Source organism: Helicoverpa armigera, chromosome 1, assembly GCF_030705265.1.
Source record: "Helicoverpa armigera isolate CAAS_96S chromosome 1, ASM3070526v1, whole genome shotgun sequence".
Classification (NCBI taxonomy): domain Eukaryota; kingdom Metazoa; phylum Arthropoda; class Insecta; order Lepidoptera; family Noctuidae; genus Helicoverpa; species Helicoverpa armigera.
In genome coordinates this window covers 5498299-5526212 of record NC_087120.1, presented here as the reverse complement: position 1 = coordinate 5526212, position 27914 = coordinate 5498299, and the positions used below count along the sequence as shown (strand labels likewise).

At 35.5% G+C, this 27914-nt stretch overlaps 1 protein-coding gene across 1 annotated transcript; it reads right to left on the bottom strand.

Annotated features, from left to right (window-relative positions):
- Positions 1-1434: 1434 nt before the first annotated feature.
- LOC110375726 (uncharacterized) lies at positions 1435-27914 on the bottom strand. Its single transcript, XM_049840992.2, has 3 exons — positions 27797-27914; positions 3192-3388; positions 1435-1903 (listed from the first exon to the last, which is right to left on the bottom strand). The coding sequence occupies exons 1-3, from the start codon at positions 27857-27859 to the stop codon at positions 1435-1437; spliced, it is 729 nt and encodes a 242-aa protein (XP_049696949.2). The 5' UTR covers positions 27860-27914.

Here is a 27914-nt window from a genome sequence, read left to right as displayed (position 1 = left end):
TTTACTTAAGCGACATACGACTCACATTCGACCGAGTTTCAATCACGACTCAATTACGTTTGAAGCGTATGTGGCATTCCGCTATTTTTCCGAAATAAACGTTTTTATCCTTTACTGTCCTTAAATAATGAATCATTTTGTCTGCACAATGTTTGTGTGTCACAATGTGTCTCACGATTTCAATATGATTGTAGAGCAAACTATCATAACATTAACGATTGGTGTTATACGATATATATTAGTACCTATGCCCGATATGTTTAAAACTTTGACATTATTAACTTAGGAGAATCGGGCCCCAGATCGCGAATTAGCTTTAAAAAAAAGAATATGGAGGATAGAAAGAACTTATTTTCGTCGACAGACCATATGCTAGGTAATAATAACTCGCCGAAATAGGAACATGAACGAATAGAATTAAAAGTTTGACTTTGACAGACAGTTTACTACGAAAAAACGAGATTTTATTTATACCTGCATCGAAAAATATTTTAAAACCGAGCGAAACTTTTATATGAACGTTACAGTGTTGTGCCACAAAATGTACCAGATATGTGTGTTTGCTATCATATAATTTGAGGCGCATTGAAGATTTTTTAACTCCCGTTTTTAGGGTTCCGTATTCAGAGGATAAAACGGGACTCTATTGTTTTCGCTCCTCTGTCCGTCCGTCCGTCTAGGTCACAAGGCTGTATGTCATGAACCGTGATAGCTAGATGGCTGAAATTTTCACAGATGATGTATTTCTGTTGCCGCTATAACAACAAGTACTAAATCAAAGTTAGCAGAGCTGATCTGCTGAGATTCATTGGAGGATGTGTACCTGCACCTCTTCCGTGTCTGTCAAAATGTCAAAGCTTCAAACTTTGAAAGAAGCAGAAAGTACTACTTAATCGCAACAGGTGTGAACTGTCGTAATCTCATGAACGTCTGGTTTTCCTAGAATCTATACATGACTGAAATGCAAGCCCGAAGGACATTAAATTAAAAGTACCTTATTTCCGAATTACTTACCTGCAGTACAATATTGTTTTGTTTTTTTCAGTGCATAAGGCCTTTCCAGACTTTTAAACAGCAAAATTGAAGTGAAAAAATATAGAAAAACACAGGAAAAGAAAAGCTCTTACGATACGATTTTCTTAGACCATTGTGGTATTTCCGTTGCATTTAATTCTGGTTTTGGATTATTTTATTTCCACACTTAAGTGCAATGAATCCGGGTCAAATGCGAAAATTCGTAGAATTTTAGTTTTGCTGGCTTTTTGCTTCTAAGGATTTTAGTGCTGACCGTCGAGAAAAATTCAAGACTGAAATCTTGATGCACTGGTTAACGATCAGTATCAAGAAATTGTTTTTTATATTTACCATAAAAATTAAGACCATTTATTATAATTAGATATAGAAACAATCAGCAAATATATTTATTTATAAAATCTAAGCTCCTGCATAATCCTCATAGTACGCATTATCGCCGTCAGTCGCAAAGGGTTGCGTTTGTTCCATGAACGTCAGTCCCGTGCCCTGTTTCGTGGTTTGAAACAGATTGTCAGGATCGAGAAATGGAGCAGAACTCGTTATCTCCGATGCCTCGTGTATCTTCTTTATAGCTTCTTTCTCTGCTATTCTCTCCTTCAATTTCTCGTAAAGCCTCTTCTTATACTTACGGTGCATCCCTCTGAAGATAAAATCCCTTATATCATACACTCTTCCCTTTAACTTAGCCAGTTCTCTATCCAACTTGAGAGTCTCCATTGGCTCATCTGATAGAGTGAATGGAACGGGTTTCACTACTCTGGTTAAGTTAAGCCATGTTGTTAAAATGTGCGCTCGTTTTAATTGGAAGAGAAGTGTCAAGTTCTGCTTTGTAATGCGCCGTATTAGCGGGATGTTGTGCAGTAACCATCTGAAAAAAAAGCTACGTTACTGTAGTGTCGAATCAATATTTTGCGTAAGATAATAGTGGTTGAATCAAACACATTTGAGATAATATGCTATCTGATCATTCGCGACTTAACTCGATTAAACATACCTATGGCCAATCTTTTTTGCACTTAATATGTATATGGCTAATAACACCTATGAGAAAATCTTGAAAAAGCATCTTGCAAGACAGAAAATTATAAATATATACGATGTGGATTTATTTGATCGTAATGGGGAATGCCATGGCCGCCTCTGACTTGATAAATAACAACCTTTTGTTGTGATGGAAAGAAATTCTTAAGCTTCATTCGTTCTTGACGTTGATTGTGAAGAAATTAACTTCGTCAATAGTTTACTATGCTTTTTACTTTATTTAAGTATTTCTGCTAAAGGCTGTCGCTATAGTTTAATGTTTGCTATTGATTAATTTGCTATGTCAAGTCTGTTTTACATTGGCAGTTGATCGTAACAGAGAGAAATATTAGGTTACCTATATCCAACTGTGACACATTGTAATTGACTGATCGAATATTGTAACATACGAATAGGAGATAACATTATATATATATATATGTATTAGGTTCTGGCATTGTATGTACATTTACGTATATTATTTTGTACTAGCCGTTTTCCCGCGGTTTCACCCGCGTCCCGTGGGAGCTACTGCCCGCACCGGGATAAAATATAGCCTATGTTACTCGCAGATAATATAGCTTTCTAATGGTGAAATAATATTTAAAATCGGTCCAGTCGTTTTTGAGTTCATCTATTACAACCAAACAAACAAACAAAGTTTTCCTCTTTAAAATATTAGTATAGAAGTATTATAGATATACGTACAGATACTACCTTTATTCGTACATTTATTAACGAGGTTTAACTTATTCACAAAAAACAGAAACCTGCAGTAGTTAGTTGTGAAATAGGATACATTTTTACGAATCTGAAATAAACAACACATTTTTCGGAGCTCTGTACGTTGAATGATTTTTTTGCTTTTCTTTTTAACATTTCAATTAATTTAGACAACAAATAAAATCGTACTGCTGAGGACCAGGAAAAACGCATTGATGAAACTGTAAACACGACTATGAAAATGTAAAGAAATAAATTGAAAATATAAAGAAATGCCACATGCACGCGACATGTTGTGTTATGAGTACAAGTTTCTTTTTATTATTATTTTAGCTATTTTTTATAAGTGAAAATTCTTCAGAATAATTATGAAGCTAGCTAAAAAAAGATTCAACATAAACAAAAACACTAACGGTTGATAATACTGCATATTGGTATAAACCAGTGGCAGATCGTTCACATATCCGCAGCCGTAGCCCCAAGACAGTAAGCCAGTAAGATGGCCCTCAACCACCAGTGGGGCGCCCGGGACTGCCAGGCATGACGTCACATTGTCCTCCTCCCGGGACTTCCCCACACAAAGCATCCCCGGCTTCAAAATGACACCCTTCTGTGAACAAAATGCGGATTGCTTCTTTCAATACCTATTCAGTACAGAATAGTTTGAATGTGAATGCAATGAGCATTCGATAATGTGAATAATGTTGGTATGTTTTAAAACAGAAACAATTATTGATAAAGCTGTATGAATTATATTGTAATGTCTTTGTACGTAACATTTACTTTAGAAGATTAAACGTAGAAACTTCATAAAGTGTGTTTTCAGATATAAGGTACGTTTAATAATAAACTGATTTATAATTAGAATCAATTTGAAGTTCAAGTAAACCTGTGACGTAAACAACTGCAAAATTCCAGGGTGAATTTCAACAGGTCCAATAAAATCTTCATTTCCGTGGATTTTTTATACTTCAACTTTAGAGCAAGAAAAAATAGTGTTTACTAAAGTTTTTGATAAGATATGTATTCTTACTTAATATCTAGTAGATAGCTTAAAAAACTAACGAGATATACAAGACTAAAATTTTCATGCCACGGCGGTGAAACTTGCGTGCACGGCAATGAAACATGCGTCCACGGCAATGAAAACTATTCCTGCAGCCATCGTTTTGACATATCTTTCTCTTTCTTTTCTTAAATACTCCTCTAGTAAAACAACCTAAGTGAACCCGAACCTGAAGTGGTGTGTGTGTAAGTTTATCATTTTGTGAGGTGAACGTGGAAATATCTTTTTGTAGTTGACTATATAGTACAAATTGTTTCTTTCTTAATCATGCCGTGGCGATGAAAACATAAGTCACGGTAATGAAACATGCGGCCACGGCAATGAAACGAAATTGTTTTACAATTCATGGTAATGAAAATTTTTTCATTGCTGTGTATTTTTTTTCATTTCCATAGCAAATTTTGACCACGGAAACCACGGCAATGAGAGCACGGCAATGAATATCAAGGCAAAAACATCAAAAAACTAAAAATCTGTTAATAATTCACAGTAATTAACACGTCACAAATAAACATAAGATAGATGGCATTGTACCGAATGATCAATTAAGAGGACAAAATTATTCAAACAGAAGTAAGACCTATCCACGGCGATGAAAGAAAAAATGTCCAGTGATAAAAAAATTGCATACTTGCATTTATGGCGCGAAAACGCAGGCACGTGCACATGTCATTCCACGTCGAACACTTGACGTCCACTAATATGCAACATTTAGCGCACAGCGGGAGGGACGCAAACCGTTAGAAAAAGCAATATTCTCAAATATGTTTAGGACATGGCGATGAATGGTAGTTCTGGGACAAACTATTTTTTATTTACCATTTGTTGTATTGTTTAAATATTTGAACAAATGTAGTCCGTAACAATACTTTAACTATTCACGAATCAAATAAAAGTAGGTTTTAATATAAATAACTAATACATTTTTATCAAGAAGGTCTAGTACACATCAAGGTGACGTGTGGACAAACACGGCAATGAAAGATTTTGAGGTTTAATTTTTTTTTTTGGAGAACCAATTAATCCTATTAACAAAATATGTAGTGCTACACATAGATTACTATTTCACCTACTTAGAAAAAAATATTAGAATATTATAACAATGATTTTTAGTACCGATTTCATCGATGCCACGCAATTTTTGGTCCCGGGAAATTCACCCTCCATAAGTTAAATATTTTCATTTATTTTATAGCTCGACTTAATGCGGCTATTTCTGTTAAGCTCGTGGAAAACTGAAAAGAATTACTTATTCGTTCCATAATAAAAATAGGCAGGTTTTACCCGAGGCTATTTCAACGGCGGCGATTGTTATTCCATTAAAATAAGGCATTTTTAAGTAAATCTTTTTGTAAATACGTTAGTAAGCTTGCATCTTATGCTCGAGGGAAAATCTGGACATGTAAAAGTGAGTTTTTCCGCGCCGCGAGGAAGTAATCCTTTTACGTACAAGTGCAGGTCTGATGTGCAATCTGAAAAGAGCTTCTGTGAGATATAAATAAATACATTTGCGAATATAATTCTTCCTCTTCGAATTTGGAATGAAATTTGGTTGGCAGAACTGCATAGTGCTGTATAATAACAATAAGGATATTAGCGTTCACTTTGGTTTATTGTTACGAGTTTTCACGTTGCAAACTGAATAGATTGAAGTAAGTAAGAAATAATAGCATAGAAATCTGAAATATCTGTGAATAATTTAGTAGACAGGTAAGCATTACTGTCTTGAAGACGATATAATTTAAATTGCTGCGGTCACGAACATTCGCGTATCACCAATTTGATTGTCAAACATTCATATGTAGCCACTTATCTCCTCTACGACTGTCAGTCGAGGTCTGACCTGTTAAAAGTACCTACCTAGTAAGTAAAATCCACTGTACATGTTAAAAATGAAACTGTTTGCTACTATTTTTGTGAGTAGTTAAATGTTTGTGGGTGTCTCTACTCGTAAAATTGTAAAATTAGCAACAACAATCGACCATCAGGTATTAGTTAAAAAAAAAAACAAACTGTTCTTCATTGTCTACGCTCTCATAAAATAAGACTTGTAGGTATGTCAAGTGGGAATAACGCACACTGCCGACTAAGTAAATAGTCGGCCGACTGTTGCCTCGGTGGTTGGAAAAGCATTTAATAAAACATTCGAAAATCGTAAATTCAAACGTAGGTTTTAGTTGGCGGTATTTGGCCAAATAAGCGCCCGATCAATCAGTTGGCCAACTAAAAAGTCTACATTGTGAGAGTACTCTAAAAGGGCCACAATAAGCCTATTTAGAAACTTATTAAACAAACCAAAGCAATAATGTTAAAAGGCGTTTGCTGGTATTTATCGATTTAACGTCAAACTGAAATATCGGGAAGTGAAAAGCGGTTGAAGCCTTGTTAAAAATATTATTACTCGTATTATTTGCTTTTTCGATAATTGCATTTGCGTGAGCAAGTTTTCTAGATTAACGAACGACAAAAGGGGTTGTTTTGTTTCTAATTGGTATTTTTCAAGTTTTAAATTGTTCTCTTCATTTAATTATTCCCATAGTTCTCTTAAATTGATTAATATTCTGTTAAAATATTTCGATAAAAGACTTGAAAATGTTCAACGATAATCGTTCGGCGAGGTTCGTGAAAATTATTAATTTTAAATGACTTTTGCAGCCTGCGGGGACGGTGCAACCACATAAAATGCAATTATTTACACAGGTATTCATTATTTGGGGTTTGATCGTTCAGCGTCCATATTAATTGTTCGCCATGAAGCAAAAGTTTGCGGGGCTTAAACTCGTTGCTAGCGTTTTATATTTTATTGAGACTAGCTGCTGCCCGCGGTCTTACTCGATGGCACTTCTTGCCGTACCTACCTGGTCAAAATACCCATAGCCTATGTTACTCGGGAATTATCTAGTTTCTTAAAAGGGAAAGAATAATTTAAGCCGGTTCAAAAGTTTCGAAACCCTATTGAAACTTGACGGAAGCCCCAAAGAAGCAAGTCTCTTTTAAGCATCAATCAACATACAGGTTATTGAAATCCGCCGTGTTTAGGATGACAAAAGTAGATCTTACAAGATTCTGTAAAGTCAAAGTAAACGATTTCAAATCACAAAACCAATTAAGCTCAATCGAAAACGTTATTCAACCTATCAAACAAAGCCTTTGTCTATAATCAAAGTACCTATATACTTTGATCCTATAAGTACACACTTTGGTCGGTACATCAATATTTTTTAAACTCTACGCAGGCCCGCCGTAAGCGGGCGTGCAGCGCGTGCACAGCACGCGGGCGGCACGTCCTAGGGGGCGGCAAATCTAGCGAGTTATCACGTAATATTTAAAAAATACAATATCTTTTTACTAATGATTTGATTTCAATATTTCCGAACACAGCAATAGCGCTAAGAATATTACTTACACTGCCGGTTTCAGTTAGGTAGGTACATCTGTTGAAAGGACATTTTCAAAATTAAAGATTCTTAACCAATGGCGTAGCGTGCGGCAAATGCTATTTAGGGGGCGGCAAAATTAAACCAATAAAATTTCAGAAAAAGCCGCCCTAGCTTTGGTCGTCTCCTATCAATTTTGACTGTTTCACCCTTTGCATACTCAAAAAAATTCGCGCTCGCTGCGCTCGCGGCTCCATGTCAGATACCGCATTTTATCTTTTTTTAATTGTTGAGGCATTCAATTCCGAAAAAACATTTTTCGCGCACGTCCGTTATGGCTTTTTATGATATGTTTACTTCATGAAATCTCTAAGGAAAAAATCGCGCTCGCTTCGCTCGCGGCTTTTGCGCTTCACTTCTGTGCATATCTTACTTTTTGACGTTAATTTACAGTGGTTTTTATTTGTTTTGTGTCCTTAGACTAAAAAATTTTCGCGCTCGCTCCGCTCGCGCTTCCTTACATATAGAATGTGTCTTATAAGTTGACTTTTCAACGGGAAACCCACCAAATAACATATTTTACTGACTTTAAACATTGTTATAGATATTTAAGTGCGTTAGTTTAAGTTAATCACAATCTTTCAATACAAAGGGGGGCCACTTGGGTAATGATTGCACTGCATTGATGCCCTAAGCAATTGCTTAGTTTGCTTATGTGCTAACCCAGGACTGCTTAGGTTACCTACTTTGAACATTTCAAGTAAATAAAAAATTATGTGTAATGTATGTTATGTATTGCAATAGTTATTTATCCAAAAGTAGGTGGGTTTTCTGCAATCAGAGCGGTGCATGTGCATATTTTTTTCTGTTGGACTGTAAGATGGATATGAATGGGCGGGGGAGGGGGTGGTCCGGACCCCCTGGATCCGCCCCCCCCCCCTAATATATTTTTTGACAAAACGTATGTAGTCGTAGGGCGGCATAATCAGTTTTGCACGCGGGCGAACAAACAGCTAGCGGCGGGCCTGACTCTACGGATGTTTTAGCCACAACAAAAATGTGTCCCTTCACACTTTTTCACAAGGTTACCTTTAAAACTATATGTAAGAGGTATTTACATTACTCTTAACAAAATTATTACATTGTCTGCGATTCTCTTCAAAAATCACTCTCAGTAGCTTTGCGATTAAATTCACGGCAGGCACTTTGTAACAATAAGTCCATTGTACACATGTTATTATAGTAATATTTAATTAAATACAACATTCCGGTAGATGTTTCACTACTTAATTATATGAAGTGCTCATTGTTGCAGGTAAACACAACTTACTGCAAATTTTAAATCAGTGTTATTAACGAAAACAAAGGCTGCATTATTCTCGAAAAGATTAACGGTACCCAGTTTATTTGGTAAACAATTTTCTCGAATACTGCGTAATTAAATGATAAAACTATAGTATAAGTAGGTACTTATAATTTTCAGTATTATTCGTGCTGTTTCCAAGAATCCTTGTAACTTAAAACAAAAAGCTTTGTAAATCCTTTGAAGTGCTTAGTTGAAAATATGTCAGCATTCGTATTTTTTGCATACAAACGTTGACAAGATTTGGCATATAAGTTGATTCCTGGTAAAGCCAACTGATTTGCAGTGACAGCAAATAGTATGAAGCTCGCTCCTGCTGTCAATGCGAATTCTATGTACGTGCGTGACTAGTGTATTATGTACTTACATACCTATATGTATATACGTATGTATATGATATGTGAGAGTGAGTGAAAATACTATGTATTTCACACGCATATATGTTTGATCTAACGAATGCGGGTGAGCCATACTTGTGTGTGCAATTGTACATGCATTGTTGTCGTTGTGTGCGTAAGTTCAGGAATGCTCAGTAGTGGCCATTTCGCCGAGTCATACACAGACAATGTGCATGTATAATTGACACACACAAGCGTGCTTCAGTCGCTGTCCTAAGGTAAAATATAATATAATACACCGACTGTCTTCCCGGCTTACATTTTCACAGACTTTTCTTTCAAGAGCGCCAATTTCCTAAATCAAGTTAGTATGCCTACGGTAGTAATCTAACCACTTTTAAACTCAAGGGCCTGGGGAGATTATCAAATTGCCGTTAACCGGGATTGAATGTTGTTGGCACAACCACTGTTTTTATTTACCTTTTTACCGGGGGATAAAAATTAAATTTATAAGAGGATGTACCTTGTGCAACGTCTTAGAAGTCTAGAAACTTTGGTTTATTTTTTATTAAAATAAGAACAAGCTTCTGTTACTAACGTACCCTTTGTGTAAACTACAGGGTTACATGCCAAAGCGACTATCTTACTTCTTTGAGTAAAAAACTCGAAATGCAAAATGTTTTCCTTAACTTAAACTTTCAAAAGCATAAACCGAGACTTATCAAATCTGTTTTGCTTGAAGTTTACGGCAATATTACTTGAAGAGCCACAGCTTTTACGAAGGAACCTAGTAGCTGAAATTAATGTTTAACATTAATGTAGCAATTTGTGTCCTAGAGTCCTCGTACTTGCGACGTTATATTGTGTTACTTCGAGATGGAAATTGTATACCTTGTTACGGATAACTGCTTTTATTGTTCGATTATTGCGAAAATAAGTAGTACATGTCTTGTTTTTTCTATAATAATATTAGAAAGAGGAAAACTTTGTTTGTTTGGTTGTAATGAATAGGCTCAAAAACTACTGGAACGTTTTTAAAATTCTTTCACCATTCGAAAGCTACATTATCCACGAGTAACATAGGCTATATTTTATCCCTGTACCTACTGGCAGTAGTTACCACGGGACGCGGGTGAAACCGCGGGAAAACGGTTTGTATAGGATATCACCAAATGACCTCTCCCGCTGTGGGTGCAGCGTGAGGGAGTGTCATACTTTTACTGACTAAAACCCATCATGTTCCTTCTTAAGCCCTTCATGTACCAGGGCCGAGACCTAGGGCGCCTTATGAAGGGGGAAACCGACCGCGACCCCAACATAGTTGGGAAAAGGCCCGGGAGATGATGATGCACCAGGACCGCGGTAACTCTTTCGAACAATCCCGCCGCCCCGGAAGGTTTTGACCCTGGTGGGCAACACTGGGACCTATATTAGAACTGAGTTATTAAGTTTGCTGTGAAAGTATCTGAAACGGCGGAAGGGATTCCATAAGATCCTTTATTCCTTACTATAATTATGTATGCGAAAGAAACTCTGTCTGTCTGACTCAGTAAACACATACTGAACCGATTTAAATGTTTAGTTTCTTAATTTAGCGGCTGAAAAAGGAAAATTTTTGACACTTTTTAACCATGTGCGGGAAATAGTTTCCTCGGGATGTGGTAAAACCGTGTGGAACAGTTAGTTATTTAATAATTACACATTCAAAATAATTTTGTATTTCGAGCCTCATTATTAAGCCAAATTATCTATTATTGCTCGAGGCTAATTTTTACGTTTAATTAAAGCAGGCGCGAACAGAAGGTAATATCCAGCTTTAATAATAATCAGTGTTCGAAATATTAACTAATTATAATTATATAGTTTCTATATAATTATTAAGCTTATTAGGTACATATTTAAGCATGTTTCAAGCATATGATAAAATATTGTAACATTTCTCTGATAGTTTTACTAAAAATATTCTGAAACTGTATAACTATTTTTTACCCGTGATTTAATAATAAAACCAAAAACCTCTGCATAAAATAAAAACTTAACCTCGTTACTCCAGTTTTATCATGCAAGCCAAATACTCACTTTGGCATTTAATATATTGACAGCACTTCAATATTCAGTTGAAATAACTGCAGAATGAAAAGTTAAGACCTGCAGGCCATACATTAAAGGTACACATCCGAAACTCGCGGCTGTCGCAACAAAAGTAGGTCCGAGTAAACCAATGTATGAAAATTCTTCAGTAGTTTCGGACGAACGTAAAGTCGCGATTGGGATTTCGACTCGGAAATGCAACTTAACACAGCACATGTTAATAAGGAGCTTTTCACGTTATTAACCTCAAACCATAATGAGTGTGCATGTGTGCGTCCGAATTCTACGAAACACGTAAAAGCTCTCATTTGCGCAATATTAAAAGGTGAAAATATGAAAATGGCAGCTACTTAATATTTTCGCATTATCGGGATTCCATGTAAGTGCTTATTAATTTATACAATCTACGTAAGCACGTCAATTTTATAATAACAAAAGATTTCCAATGATTTTTTTATATAATTTCTTTTTAAAGATATTCCTGCTTGTTCAAATGTTTTCAAGAGAAATTTAAGCCGCCGTTTATGCGTCGCCATACTGCTAGTTTTTATGATCTTCAAATCCCCCCTAAGTGCTTCGTAGGACTAAGTATCGGGATAGGGGAGATGTGGCCAAAAATGTAAATGTGTTCAAATGACGAAAATCCTTTTTCAATTTGTAACGCAATATAAAACGCTGCAGGTAAAAAATAAACTGCATTTGTAGACAAAAATAATAATCAATGTTTATTGAATTATTTTGCCATTTATTTCAGGCTTATCGATATATACTATACCATTTTTATATAAAATACTATAAATACATAACAATAATACTTAAATACTCATGTTAATGCACTCGAAGTGATGGGGTAGTGTTTCGCTGACTGGTGTCACGTAGCCGGCCACGAAACCCTTTACACAACACCCTTCAGCCAGAAATCTTCTTTAAGGAACTTTTCGAGTGAATGTGTCGAAATACGCGCCACGAGCAAACTTCGACGTCATTGATATTATACAAATTGGTAAGAAACAGTTTTTTAGTGCTATAGTCACTGAGATTATCCGCGGACGGACAGAGATGGAAACTTGGACTTGGCTAAAATGTAGAGGTACCTAAATACGAAATACGAAACCCTTAAAAAACATTTATACACTCACCTTACTTATTTAAACAATATTTTGATTGCTTAAAAACTGGGCCTATATAAAACCATTCTTATATTGCATGAATATTCGCAATTTTTTTCTACCGAAGCTATGGTTTAATATAATTAGAAATAAAGTAGACTAACAAAGTAATGCATTTAAGTTGTACAACAATAGCAATTTAGTGTAGACCGTTGTCTTGTACTTCGCAACGATCACCGCGTTCGTGTTTCATTTGTCTCGTTCCAGTAACTATGAGGACTACGAAGTACCAGTTATAGTTACTAAGCTCACTGGCTTAGTAACAAACTAACAACTTTATGGAAAATACCCAAATTCGGCAGCTTACTTAAAATACCAGCCATAATTTCCAGATGATTGAGAATGAATCCAAATCTAAATATATTAAAACCATTTAATAATATGTAGCGAGGATTCAGTTCTTATAATTATTATTATCTTCATTAAAGTTCAAATGTAATGTGTTCTCTTTTAATGCTACTTTATTCATTTTTGTTTTTTTTTTCTAGAAATACTCCTGCTACGTACTTTTTACCCTACTCTCCCCGCAATGTCTACAGCTTAAAACGAATGCATACTTCAAACTTCACGTTTTAGAATCAGACTGAGATCCGACAACTAGAGTAACCTACCTAGTTCGATGTATAGAGTACCTAGAGGTACGTACCTTACCATGGAAACCTTCCTTCTTTTATATTTAAAAGGTGCAACATTGCAGAAATCACACGTACGATTTAAAAAAAAATGTCAAGTGCAATAGCATTCACAAGGCATAGATTTAGCTGGAGAGCTGTTAAACATTTTGTAAAAAGTCCCACCAAAAAGCTTCCCAAAAATGTGAAAACTGCACTTCTTGAGCTAAAATGTGATTAATAAAATGAATATCTTACCTTAGCCAGGAGATAAAAGAAAAGTGTAATAATTATTTCACATACAGCTAGTTTTCACTTTTTGTCACAGCTACACATATTTATTTTTCAAACCAAAGAACATGAACGTCGAGTTCTAATTTCAAAAATGTAAAACGACAAATTGACTGCCAGACACAACCAGAGCATTCAAATTTTAAAAAAGAATCTGTACCAAGAAGACCACATTAAAACAAGATGGAATGTATAGTAGAAAACTATCATTGAAATAGGTTCGGAGAAAATATCCGCTGGCGTCTTCATATTCCACGTAAATCCGGAAGAAACTGTATTGCAACATGTAGGACAAAGTACATCTGTGCCCGACTTATCAGGAAACACGTTGGAAGTGCAATCAGTTGTGTAACATCCTTGGCGTTTCTATTTGTAAATGCATTCCTCTTTTCGCGTATTTAGGTTAAAATACTAAAAATACAGAAGTTTTTTGACTGAACTTTGATTACAAAACAACTTTGATTGCAAAAAAAATATGAATATACCTACCTAAATAGAAAAAAACCTTTTTGATAATACTTTTAATTTTGAAACGATTAATTGTATGACTTTTAATTTTCTACGGGTTACATTTTATTTATTAAAAAAAAAAACATACCAGTTGGTCTATTTTAAAATGTCAACAAAATTAATTTCCTGAAAACGTTTAGAGAACTTAAAGACGAAAACAAAATGTTGACGCTAGAGTTTTTACAGGCATCGAAGTATCAAAAGCATACATTCTTGAAGTGCAACTTATTGAACAAATACCAACTACCAGTCGCCTTCAAGGAAGTTCGCAACTCCAAACTAAAAATATCTAATACCTATACCTAGGTATGTCCTTACAGCTTCTTTCAAACGATGCAATATCAGGAATAAATCAATAAAAGGAAGCATGCACTGTCTTAATGAAATCATAATTTTTGTCTTACCTCAAAATATAACGCACTGAATCTATCTATAAGAATTAACGGATAATTTATGTGTAATCATCAAATCTATTGACATAACTGCGATTACATGATCCATAATAATTCAGCCGGGCGTTCTATAAACATGGAATAGGTAAGCCTTGTTATGTGTTTGTTGATTCTCCGCTTCATACGGTTCGTGCGCTCGAACGTGCGGCGGCGACACAATGGACGCGGCCCTAAGACCACAATATAGGTACCAGTGCACTATGACACCAAATATTGTCTCACCTGTACTATAACCTGTACTATTTTTGTGTTAAAAAATTTTCGGTGAGGCAAAAGCTCTTACGATATTTTTAAACAAAGAACCAATATTGTTTTAAACTTATTCAAGTATACGCCACTTAATATTGAATGGAACAGGGATTAAAAGAACATCCTTTTAACCCGATCAATTGCATAAAGATAACCTACGACCGCCGAAAGAAGAAAGGCTTTTTCAATAAATCGATTAAAAATGGGAAAGCGGCGAGCGAAATATGTGTAACATTTTAACAATTTTAATTTAAAATTCGTCCAAAGTGCCACCGGAATTCACCTGGCCGTCGAGAGATTCGACAGCCTTCATTTGTTTTTGCTTTTTGAACATTTTTAAAAGAAAGTTCGACGTGGAACGCGATGCACATGCAGAAGTACAAAGGCCGCGTCCGTTAGCTACCGAGTCACACTACAATGGTGTTGACAGAAATGTCCAGCTATGTAACATGCTGTTTGCTAGGAAAATAAAATGTGAAAACTGCATAGAGGCCGATGAAAACACATTATGTGATGTGACTTTAGAAGGTTTCATTCAAACAAAAGCTTTATTTCTTTCTCAGCTTGCTGCTTGACAGTGCATAAACTTTATATTGAGTTGTGATACAGGCTTGGGTAACATTGATATGAGGCGAATACATCCTTGTATGTTCTTAGAAACGACTCTTGTGTAAGTAAACCGAGCTTATATGCATCATGAACTACTTTTGAAACTTCGAACGATATACTTAAATGAATATTACATGAAATACAGATGGCGGTGGGATCTCACTCCACTTTACTGCGATATGATACGTTTATAATTTATACATTAACCAATTGCATGATTCCGGAGAGCTATTGCTCAAAATGTTTGCAACCAATATTAAACTTATGATTCTCGAATACATACACCGCTAATTAGTGGCTCATAAGAAGTTTGAGATGCGCGCAAAAAGTATGCATATATCGCAAATATGCAAATCTCTTTATTAATTTATGGTCGATTAAGCAATAATTTATTTATTGACATTCCAGCTTCGAAATTCTACTAATAGGACATTGAACACAGGTGCAGTCAGCTCTAAACTAACCAACACAAACACAGTTTAATTAAGTCAATAGCGTCAACTTAGAGTGCCCGCACACTGAAAACTAAACAGTCGGCCGACAGTTGGCTCGACGATGCTTGGAAAAAAAATAATTAAGAAAATCAAAGTCGTTTACTAAAGTCGGCTAATTAGTTTAGCACATTTTGTTTGTAGTCGTGAATTCAGTTAAAGTTTCTAGTCGGTCTGACGCTGTCCAAATATCTGATCGTTGTTATGTGCGTACTACTATTCATTTCCACAGGAGTCTCTCTCCGGTGGTGTCGGATTGCCGTCCTAACGGGCTATGAGAGTGAAGGAATAGTGAGTGCACCTGTGTCTGCGCAAATGCTTGTGCACTATAATATGTCCTGTGCAGTTGGCTAATCTCCTTACGTGAGAACAGCCGCCGTAGCCGATAATCGGCTAGAAGACATCATGAAAGCCCGAACAAACTATCGGCCGACTGTTAAGTCTGCAGTATACGAGTACTCTAGCCAGCATGTTAACATCATCATCTAGTAAACCATGAAACCCCATGGTGATTGACCTGAGGTCTTACCATGAACAAATAGTACCAACATATCTTTGATAAGTAGGTAAGTATACATAAGGGGATAGAATATACTTTTTCATTTTTGTTATATTTATTTTAATTGAAGGCTTTAGATGTGTTTTTGTCATTTGTAACAAAAACTAATTCAACTTTAGGGTCATTGAATTCATAAAAAAATATAAATACTTAGGTTATATTTTCCATGAATATTAATATGAATTCAACATACATACACGGTACTTATATAATATTCCGTAGTAGCGCAGTGCTTCAATACTGTGATAGAAAGTTTTCCGACTCTTAATTCTCCTTAGGCATCTTAGATTAGGCAACTCTAGGTTATACAAATACATGTCATCATCGTCTGCCTAGCTTTTTCCCAACCAGGATAGGGTCAACTTCGAGTCTGTCCGGTTGGAGTTGAGTACCAGTGTTTTACAAGGAGAGATTGTCTTTCTGACCTCCTCAAACCAGTTACACAGGCAAACCAAAACCCATTTTTTTAATAAAGTGAGAAGCCTAGCTAATTTATTGTTTTTCAGTCTCCACAAAAGAATAGTTACGTATTTCCGTGCATTTTACAATGCAACTTACTAAGCTAGAAGACTAAAATATACAGTAAAGTGGTAAGTTATCGTTTTCTGGGAACAAGTTCCAACATTGCTGCAAGTATGAGCTCTGGGTGCCGAAATAATCCCCAGTTCCGCTCTAAACTCCGTTTGTTGACTATCATAACTTGCAAAACCTTCTCTGTTTAGCTCTGTTGTTGCTCACAAACTTAGAGGTATACTCAGTATCACGTATGCACACAACATAGGTACCTACGTGTTCGATAAACAAAAGAACACGCAAAATGGCCGCTACACTAAAATATTATTAGTATTATTATTCTTTATTGCACACATAAATACATTTGACACACTGAAAACGGAGACATTATGTACAACGGCGAGCTTAACCCAGTGTTGGGTTCTCTTACAGCCAACCTTAGAGTGAAAGAGTGATTTGATGGGTGAAAATATCAACGAAATTATAAACGAATTTGACGCCGTAATTAAAACTCGATAAAACTATAAACTGCGTTGCAAAGGAGCAAAAATATATTTCTGGTTTTTTAGGGGTAAAATATGCTGCATGAATACGTGACGTTGTAACATACAGATTTCCGTATCCGTCGTTTTCAAGTAAACATAGATAGACACACGAGATAACGTAAAACTTCACACTCTCTTGGGGTTCTATGGAGGCGACCTTAATCTGATTTTACTTGGCGAGACCAACTTGGACGTTTCATCGTATACGGATTAGTAATTTTGTTATTATTTCGCGATACAAGCCAGACTGGAATAACCAAGTAAAAGCGAGTAAAATACGCTTTTAAGAAAAATTTAAGACGATTTTTCTTGTTGCATTTAATACCTGTTGGGCGTAAATCGACCGACAAATGAGTTTTTAGTTTTTGTTGAAACCCGCTCGTAACTGAAATCTACACAATAATAAAAAATATATTCAATACATTTATCATCATCTGCCTAGTCTTTTCCCAACTATGTTGGGGTCGGCTTCCAGTCTAACCGACCAGCTAAGTACCAGTGTTTTACAAGGAGTGGCTGACTTTCTGATCTCCTCAATCCAGTTACCCGGACAAAGCTTGTCGATAACACTAATAAAAATTAAATTTCATGTACCTGTAACTTGGTCACGGCCTATTAACATTATGTTTCTTATTATAGACCGATATCTTACTACGTCTATAATGCTTCTATTATAGCTATGTTCAGCCGCGTTTCTGCTCAATTACACAAATCTCAACAGCCTGGCTTGCGTCCAAGCCACAATTTGCCACTACACGCCTTAAAAATCTAGCAAAACCACAAAACAATACATAATCAGGAATAATAAAATTGAAGAATTTCGTGTATATATCTGACAAACACAACCAATTTGAAATAACATTTTTAGCCGTTGCACGTTGTTATTAAAAGTTGCCCAGCATTTTTATTAAGTTTGTGCTGTTTTTCGTTGCAGTAAGACAATTAAATTATTTCGGAGGCTCATTGAGCTTCATTGTCTGGATTTTTTGCATCTGCATTTTTTTTTTGCTGGCTTTGAAAAAATTGGCATCACACACACTTTTTAGATACACTTGTCTACCAAAAACTAAACGCTCATAAACACACCTTCACACACGTAGGCATGACAGGCAAAAAGGCAGATAAATGCATAAGAAGTGATCTTTATTTTATATTTTCATATAATTTCTATAAAAACGTTTCCACTTGGGAAACTAAACTAAGGTCATAAATAAAAGATTTATAGCACCTGCATCGGCTATCGATTCAGGCTAAAATACAAAAAAAAAATCACCTTATGAGCATTTTATATAAAGCACTTTGGGCTTTTCACTATTAGAATAATAAGCTCCATTTTCAATTGCATCATCTCATTAACGATTGTTTCAATATGCTGTCTATCGATTGATTTGCTTACAGATAGTTTAACATTACTGAAGCCAAAATTCAATCTTTAGTAAGCGACACAAGAGATAGATAAGTTTTTAAAATCCGTCAGTTAGGAACATTATCACAACTATCACATAATAGAGGTATAATCGAAAAAATATCCGTAATTTTGAACTAGCAATTATTTTCAGTAAGCCGGTGTTCGTGTCGCATTTCTGGTTAAACATATAATATTGTTTAACAAGCTGTTGCACGCGGCTGCGCTTGCATGAAATGAGTTTCTGTGTCCTGGACCTAACTAGTTCACACATGGACAAACATTATTATGTACGTGCGCTATATGTAGGTATATCTAGAACATTGAATTATGACATTATGTGCTTTTCCGTATATCGATATGAAATTAACCCACTTTGTTTTAAGGGTTAAAATAAAGGAAACGTTTAATGGAGTCAGGAAGTCACACTTGAGTTAAATTAAAAGTGTAGTTTGGAAGTACTTTCAATAAATAAAATAAATTCAATGTTGTACATGTAAGCAACATTTTAAGATAAACAGTATATTATCGTAATCTGAAAAAAGGCCCACAAAAATAATAATTCATCTTAGTTTGTGATCCCTAAACTACACAGAACAGAAATACAAACTCTTAGAGGATCCACTATCAGTTAAATCTTAGCTTTTCTGGTTATCGTTGGACCCATAAGTTTCCGAGCCCAAGTTTCTTGCGACACTTACCAAGAAATGGGACATTAGAATTCAAATTCCAAGTTTGTACCTAATACCTCGGCTTAGTACATGATATAAATTGGACAGTTTGTCCTCATATCCATGTTAGATTCGCATTAGTTTACGGTATGTGCCATATTGGTTCCAGTGTTAAATTATTGTGGTAAATAATTGTATGTTAATTATATTTAATGGAAACCGTTTCGGGGGTAAGTATTCTCCTAAATAAACAGCAGCAATTGAAAATACTTTGGAACGACGAAGTCATTTTTCCAAAGCTGTTTTTATTTCAAAACTAACTCATTAGTTGAAGATGGATTATACTTAGTAGGCTTGTCGTAATTGGGCATGGATTGTGTTGATGAATAAAACTATAAAAAACGTAAAATCATGAATTAAGGCACAAAGGAAGCTAGCATATTGTCAGACGGTACCTAATCTTCGAAATGTCACTACACTGAACCTCTGAAAACGAGTGTTATAAAATGAATAAAATATAATCAGAAGGAGACAACTAAATTAATCCCGAAACCAAGTTATATGATGATTTCAGGACTTTTAAAATAAACACATTATTTTTTAATAAATAATAATTTCAGTATTAAATGTTTTCTAGTGACTATTATTATAAGCATCAATACGACTCTACAAAACATATTTTTTTGTAGAACAGTCGCCTCAATACGTCGCTCAGTCACCTAGGAATACTCGTATCGTAAGTCAGACATCCAATCACAATAAGTGTTAACAGACTATACGTCGAGAACACTGCTGTCAGCTGGTCCAAGCTAGCTTAGCATTTTATACCATCCGGACTAGTATTGTGTCACCTTTATGCTATTAAGCTAAGAAATTGGCTCCAAAATACTCCAGCCTTGAGATAGCCGTGTCTAAACTGTTTTAATGAAATGTATTTGACAGCAAATTATTTTCTTGATAGGTAAGCATTTACTCTGGTTACACAGGATTTTAAGTAAAGTAAGTAAACTTCTGTGGAAGAATTTTCATGAGCTCAAATTTTAAAGTGCGCATTAAAATTTTGAAGAAATAGCAAGTTGAAGTAAACAGCGAAATGCTTTGAGCTTATCAGGGGCGTTTTAAACTACTACAGCGAATTCTAGCAAATGGTCAAGTAAAATAAGTTAAGGAAATTTTACAATGCAGAACGTGCAGCGTTCTAAGTGATAACTTAAAGTAAAAGTAAGTTTAGTTTGTATTTACCACCACTTATAGAGTTTCCAGTAGCGAGTTGCAACTATTAAAGCCACTTAGTATTTACATTCGACTTCAAATACGTTAACTGCTGTTATAAGGAAACTGAAAGTTAAGTAGAAATATGAAGTTGAATACAATTTCGTTGTTAGATAAAACTTGAACACCGCTCAGTTGGAGTTGTATGGTAGAATTATTACTAGTAGGTACTTTTGCGCTACTGTGTATTCAAACCGCATCGACGATAAAAAAGAAATATGGGATTTTTCCGAATTATGTCAAACACTATGCATTTCTCTATAAGTAAATACTTATTACAAATTAATAAATTCGGAATCATAAAATACCGCAGAATAGATAACTACAGATAAAATACTGAAATAAAAATAATACCTAAGTTTTGACGTAAAAATACTTTTTTCAAAAAGAAATTCTCTTTTAGTTCCTTCAAAAGTAAAATACTCGTATAAACTATCACTGGAAGTTGCAAAATATTGGGGGCTTTAGCGGGACTTACTGCGCAAGTAACCCGAAAGCCATTGAGCGTGCAAACTTAACTACTGTTTGCAACTAAGAGTGGTTTAACATTTTTTAGTCCATTTCTAGTGTTTCGGCCAAAAGGGATGATGATTGGAAACTAGAATCAACAAAGTTGAAAGGTACTTTGAGATTCGTTTGCAATTTTTCGGCTACTACACTTTTTAAACATCTCTGTTGATACCTTTGCATCAAGAAGGCAATATAGCGATCAAATATTTTCTTGACCAACGCCTCTTTTAGATACAAAAGCTCTAAAATTCTATACAACGTTCGTACTGATTCAAATCTCTATTGATACATTTTCCCGGAATCACTTTATCGACGTAGGTAACTTCATTTTTCATTTTTACCAGCCTGAAAAAGTCCAGGTAAAATTGTATTATACATTTCTATATACATAGCTGTTTGCTAGCCTTTACGTAGTTTTTTTTTTAACTTTTACTCAAGCGTACATTCGCGCTTTTGCTATAACTATGTAAATTCGTAGGAGTTTTAGTTGTTCATAAAATGTTTTTTTTTTATGGTGGAACGTGAATCTGAGCTGCACAATGGGATTTTTTCTATGTGTAAATGAGAAGTTTGAATTGAATGCTGCAGTGACTATCTTGATGATAATAAGCTTTAAAATAGGACGTGCTCTGTTGATGCAGGCAATTTGACAGACATGTCCGAGATTTTATGTAGCTTGACTAAATATATTATTCTAAATACCTGTGAAATCATTATCATCTGCCTAGCCTTTACCCAATGTTGCGGTCGGCTTTCAGTATTGCAGCTGAAGCTGAGTACTAGCGTTTTACAGGGAGCTACCCAACACCCGTACGTAAGACTGGTTTTCAGACATAACGGCTTCTGTCTTCCTTTAACAAGTGCTAAACATGATCAATGACAACTGAAACCTACAGTTCAACGTGCCCTCCGAATCAGTCATTGAAGTCCAAGATGTCATAAATACAGCATAATGTCATAAAGTAAAAGTAACGGTCAAATTCGTCTTTTCAAGGCTAAAGTAACGCAAAACTAATAGATAAAACGAATTTGACCGCTACTTTTACTTTATCACAGTACTTTGGCTTTTACTTTTGATGAAGAAACTGGCTGTTAGAAAGTAAAGCTTGGGTTTCCTAGGAAAGCGGTGCCGTCATATAGCGGCCGCCATATAACGGACGCAAATAGACGGTCGTCTTTACGGTGATGACATGTGGAAAGTTCCACGGCCGTTTTAACACACCGTCATAAACTTTTGTTAGTTGTATCATACTTACTAACCTGTTTTTTTTTTTTTTTTCAACTGCCTCGTTGGTCTAGCTGTCGCAAGTGCGGCTGCTGAGCACGAGGTCTCGGGTTCGATTCCCGAGTCGGGCCGAAATCGCTTTGTGGGTTTTATACACCCGTGCTAAGCTGGTGATTGATACACCCGTGCATCGGAGAGCACGTAAATGTCGGTCCTGCGCCTGATCTCTTACCGGTCGTGTCGGATTGCCGTCCCATCGGGTTATGAGAGTGAAGGAATAGTGAGTGCACCTGTGTCTGCGCAAATGCTCGTGCACTATAATATGTCCTGCGTAGTTGGCTAATCTCCTTACATGAGAACAGCCGCCGTAGCCGATAATCGGCTAGGAGGACATCATCACTAACCTGTTTTATTTAATATTTCTCAAATTTCACGACACCAATTCTGTTTTAGTTGACTTTTTCTATAATCTTTACTTTTTATATTATATATTGCTTCGTGGTTACGAACGAAATCTATTAAAATTTCGTCGTCCTCGCTGCTCCAAGAGTTGTAACTAATTTTTGACGTTGTTCCGAAAAAAAAAAACACAAATACGTATTAAAAAGCTTCACCGCTTTCAATAAAACGTTCACCAAACTATCTGACACCGTCAAGACGGCCGTCATGCAAATGGCGGCACCGCTTTTTGAAGTTACGGCGTTAGTTACCGCTCTCTAGGAAACCGCCCCATTTTGTTTACATAGACAACGTTCTGGTGACGTCATTCACCGCTGTATTACGGCCGCTATATGACGGCACCGCTTTCCTAGGAAACCAAAGCTTAAGACAAACTAGAGGTAGCAATAAAATAAAGTAAATAAAAACCTGTAACATCCTTTTTAACACATACCTCTTACATAGTTTTTATTTTATTTGTTTCGTACAATTAGTAATTGTTTCTGATATCCGCGCTTCGGCTTTTAGGCGTGTAACACGATTACTTTGCGGATGACTTTTTGCGCTCAACTATTATGATGAAATATTGAACTCTCGCACCTTATTTTTAGTGTTTTGTGAAAACTTAACGTTGTATATGTAGCATAGTACCTAATAATTCATGCAGCTGCTAACTGTGTGGTAGCAGCACACATATTTTCTCTTTTCAGATAGGCGCATCTGCTAAGTACAGCATAACCATTTTACCCAAAAGTTCAAACAGAAATACATTTCAAATGACGTTTATTTTCCGAGAGTTGATGAACTACCTAGAAAATTGATCAACTTACGAGTCTTGTTATTTTCCGGTGACATACATACTATACTTGGACATACATACACTCTTTTGCAAAAAAAACGGGCACCTATGCGTAATCTTAGTTTTAAGGACTTTACGTGTATTTCAAAGGGTTTTAATAATTGTAGGATGTTTCTAGCATCAAAAGAGTTAGTCGAGCATGCGTGAGAGTGTATTCTAAATTTGAATTTTGTACAATTGCTAAGAAATTGGTTAAACCTTGTTTTGGACTAATTGCTAGCAGAAAGTTTGTCGGTGTTTTGAAAAGTTTTTGAAATGATTTTCAGGAAAATGATAATGCAGTTTTAATTAATGATTAATGTACTTTTTTGTTAGATCAAAACATTTTTGAAAAACTATGCGTATTTGATAAAATTTTCTCCTGCTCTAAATGGGCTATACTGATGATTGATGGCAATGTTAAGAGTTTCGGTATTTTAGTGTAACGCGTTCTATTGTTTAGATATTGTACCCACGTGTTTTAAAATATCGCTTTTTCATCAACAAACACTATTTAGAAGAGTATCAGTACCTTTGGCTGCGACAAAACCAATTTAAAGTAAGCAGTGCCGATCACAACTCGTCTCCTATCGGACTTTGTCATTTAAAAAATACCAAATTTTGTGATAAATGTTAAAATTAACCATATAAAAAATGATGAGGAAGGTTAAAGTTATCTAAAAAGTCAAATTATTGCCGCGTTGAAGCTCTCGATAACTCCATAGGTATCGGGTTACTAAACGGAGATTTAGCTGAAAGGGAGTCAAGCATTCAAAATTATTGGCCAAACGTATATTTCTTAAGAAATGAGCAGATAGCCAATTATTGTTATGATTTAAGCAGGAAAGTGCTGTAGATGCCAGAAAATCTCATTGTAGGCAAGTTTATTCAATAAAATGTCCGTGGAATGAAAACACGCTATTTGAACGCTCAGACTCATAGATCTTCAGAGGTCTACGGAGTTTCCCAAGAGACGAGGTTGTTTAAAAATCATTGATTACGAGACCTTAAGACCTCGTGCTTACAGTCTATGCGCTATTTTCTGTATTTTGTAGAATTTCAAGATTTTTAAAAATGTCGAAGTCTGATAGGAGACGAGTTGTGATCGGGACTGCTTACATTAAATTGGTTTTGTCGCACCCAAAGGTACTGATACTCTTCTAAATAGTGTTTAATTATGAAAAAGCGATATTTTAAAACACGTGGGTACAATATCTAAACAATAGAACGCGTTACACTAAAATACCGAAACTCTTAACATTGCCATCAATCGTCAGTATAGCCCATTTAGAGCAGGCGAAAATTTTATCAAATACGCATAGTTTTTCAAAAATGTTTTGATCTACCAAAAAAGTACATTAATCATTAATTAAAACTGCATTATCATTTTCCTGAAAATCACTTCGAAAACTTTTCAAAACACCGACGAACTTTCTGCTAGCAATTAGTCCAAAACAAGGTTTAACCAATTTCTTAGCAATTGTACAAAATTCAAATTTAGAATACACTCTCACGCATGCTCGACTAACTCTTTTGATGCTAGAAACATACTACAATCATTAAAACCCTTTGAAATACACATAAAGTCCTTAAAACGAAGATTTAGCATAGGTGCCCGTTTTTTTTGCAAAAGAGTTTATATTTACTCTATAAGGCCTAACATATACTATGACAAAAGAAAGCTATGACCATCAGGTTATAGCTTAGGTAGGTACACCTAAACTATAACCTGATGGTCATAGCTTTCTTTTTATTGTTATATCAGGGTTCTCTTATTCGAAAATAAGAGAGAGCCGTTCAAAAATAGTATGAAAACTTTAGAATTGACTTCTTAGCTGATCAAGTTCGCTTTGTCTTATATAGCAGAGTTTGTAACGAAACCATAGCGCGATTCAGCTTTCAACCCAATACGCTCAGCGCCATCTAGTTACGAAACGGGTACTAACATACTAACGGGTTTTGTATGAAGGCCGTCGTATTTAATTCCCCTAACAGAATGATTGACCAACAGGATATCTGAATAAAAATGAATCATTATTTTTTCCCATTAAAATCATATAAGAAAAACTGCTATAGTAAATATCCTGTGTACTTTCTTTGGCTGTTACCTGAAGAAAAAGTAAGGAAACAGCCCACATCGTCTTAGCATTTAACGTTAGTTTTATCATTTATTTATTAGACCCCAGCATAGTTAAATATTACTTACCTACAAGCTTTTATTTAACTTGCAATGTATGTACATATGTATGTATGTACTAATTATGTGTGTTCGGGTGAAATACAACTCAATTTTAAGGCACTTGCTCTCGACCGATTGAGCCGATTAATTTTGCATACATGTTTAGTTTGGATGACAACAATTTTTTACCTTAATTTATTTAAGTAATTATAACATTGTTCATTTTATCTTCTAGCATGAGGGATAAAGAATGATATATTATACACATTTTACAGAATCCTCGATGCGTTAGTTCGACGCGACTTTTATTTTACTGGCATGATAGGTACATTTATTTGACTTTTTTATAATACAGGTAGTATTATAAAAAAGTCAAATTATCTTATCCTTTATTTTACCAACATTTGGTTCGCAGCCCATATTCAATTAGTTCGACATCGATAACCTATTGAAATTTGCTGAAAAACAGACTTACACTACAAGGCCTAACATACACGTTAATAAACGATTTTGATTTTGAGAATTGACCACAGAACTATGTTACTAACATAGTACTAAGTAATAGGTACTAACTTTATTGAGTCATGCTCGAATAAAGAATTTATTATAATTTTTTTGCATGTCTCTACCAGACCACGGGACTATAGAGTCCGGATTTTTGGGTGGCGAACGTGGGGCCGAAGCCAACACGCTGATGACACAAAACTGACGATTATACCTGTATTTATACTATAGAAATATACCCATTATTATTAGGTATAGATACTGCATATGTTACTAAAAAACGAAAGACGTAAAGGGGTTCCTACATAACATTTAGCTACAGTGAAGAAAAACCACATTGCGTTACGAATGGATGCATAACCGAGTCATGCATTCCCGGTCACAGACAAAAGAAGGAGTCAGTTTTAGCGAGTCAACTTCTTTGTTGTCCCCAGAGCTCATAACACCTCATCATCCACTTCTCATAATTAAGTCCACTTCTCATAATCTCACTGATAAAACAAAAATTGTTATTTTTGCAGATCAAATAAATAAAAAACCGGCCAAGTGCGAGTCGGACTCCCGCACGAAGGGTTTCGTACCAGAGCAAAAATGAGCAAAAAAATCACGTTTGTTGTATGGGACCCCCCAAAATATTCATTTTATTCTAGTTTTCAGTATTTGTTGTTATAGCGGCAACAGAAATACATAATCTGTGAAAATTTCAACTCTCTAACTATCATGGTTCATGAGATACAGCCTGGTGACGGACGGACCGACGCGAAAACAATAGAGTCCCGTTTTACGTTTTGGCTACGGAACCCTAAAAATATCAGTTATATTTACACTTTTGAAGTTACTGGATTAAATACATAAATGTACGAGAATAGGCTAGATAAACAAATTGCTTGCAAAGAATATTCTAATCTCAACTTTGAAGCATATGAAACCATGAAAACTCCTGAAGACAAAGCAGATCTAATCAAAACATGGAGAACAAGACTCACACGCCGTCTCAAACTCAAACTCAAAATATGTATGCATGTTAAGGTATTTTACAGATATGTATGTAATACATGTTGAAGTTCAGCTTAACGGCCTTTTTCACTCCATACTTATTAATAAATTACTATTTATAACCTGTATATTCGAATATACACTTATTATAATTACGAGCTACCGCCAGCGGCTTTGCCCGCGTGTTGTATTGACAAAAAGTAGCTTATGTGTTAATCCAGGGTATCTCCTATCTACATACTAAATTTCAACCAAATTGGTACAGCCGTTTTTGCGTGAAAGAATAACAAACATACATCCATACATTCTCATAAACTTTCACATTTTTTTTTTCATTTTATTATCATACTAGCTGTTGCCCGCAACTTCGTCTGCGTGGGCAAGTTTCATACAAACTTTCATCCCCTATTTTATCCCCTTGGGGGTAGAATTGATCAAAATCCTTTCTTAGCGGATGCCTACGTCATAACATCTATCTGCATGCCAAATTTCAGCCCGATCCGTCCAGTGGTTTCAGCTGTGCGTTGATAGATCACTATGTCAGTCAGTCAGTCAGTCAGTCAGTCACCTTTGAGTTTTATATATTTATATTTACAATAAATACAGGATTATCTATTTAAAATAGCAACCAAAAGCCAAAAAAAAATCCTACTTAATTTATAATATTAAGTAGGAGTAGTAGTAGGACTAGTAGGATAATAACAAGAAGAAACATGCTAGGTATACTTAAGTCTTCAAGTCCTTACCTTCTTATAGAAGTCACAATACGGGTTCGATACTGATATCGTGAACGAGACGAAACGCAGCATGGGGTCAAACGTCTCGCCAGGAGTGTACTTCCCGGACCGCGGTAAACACAGCTCT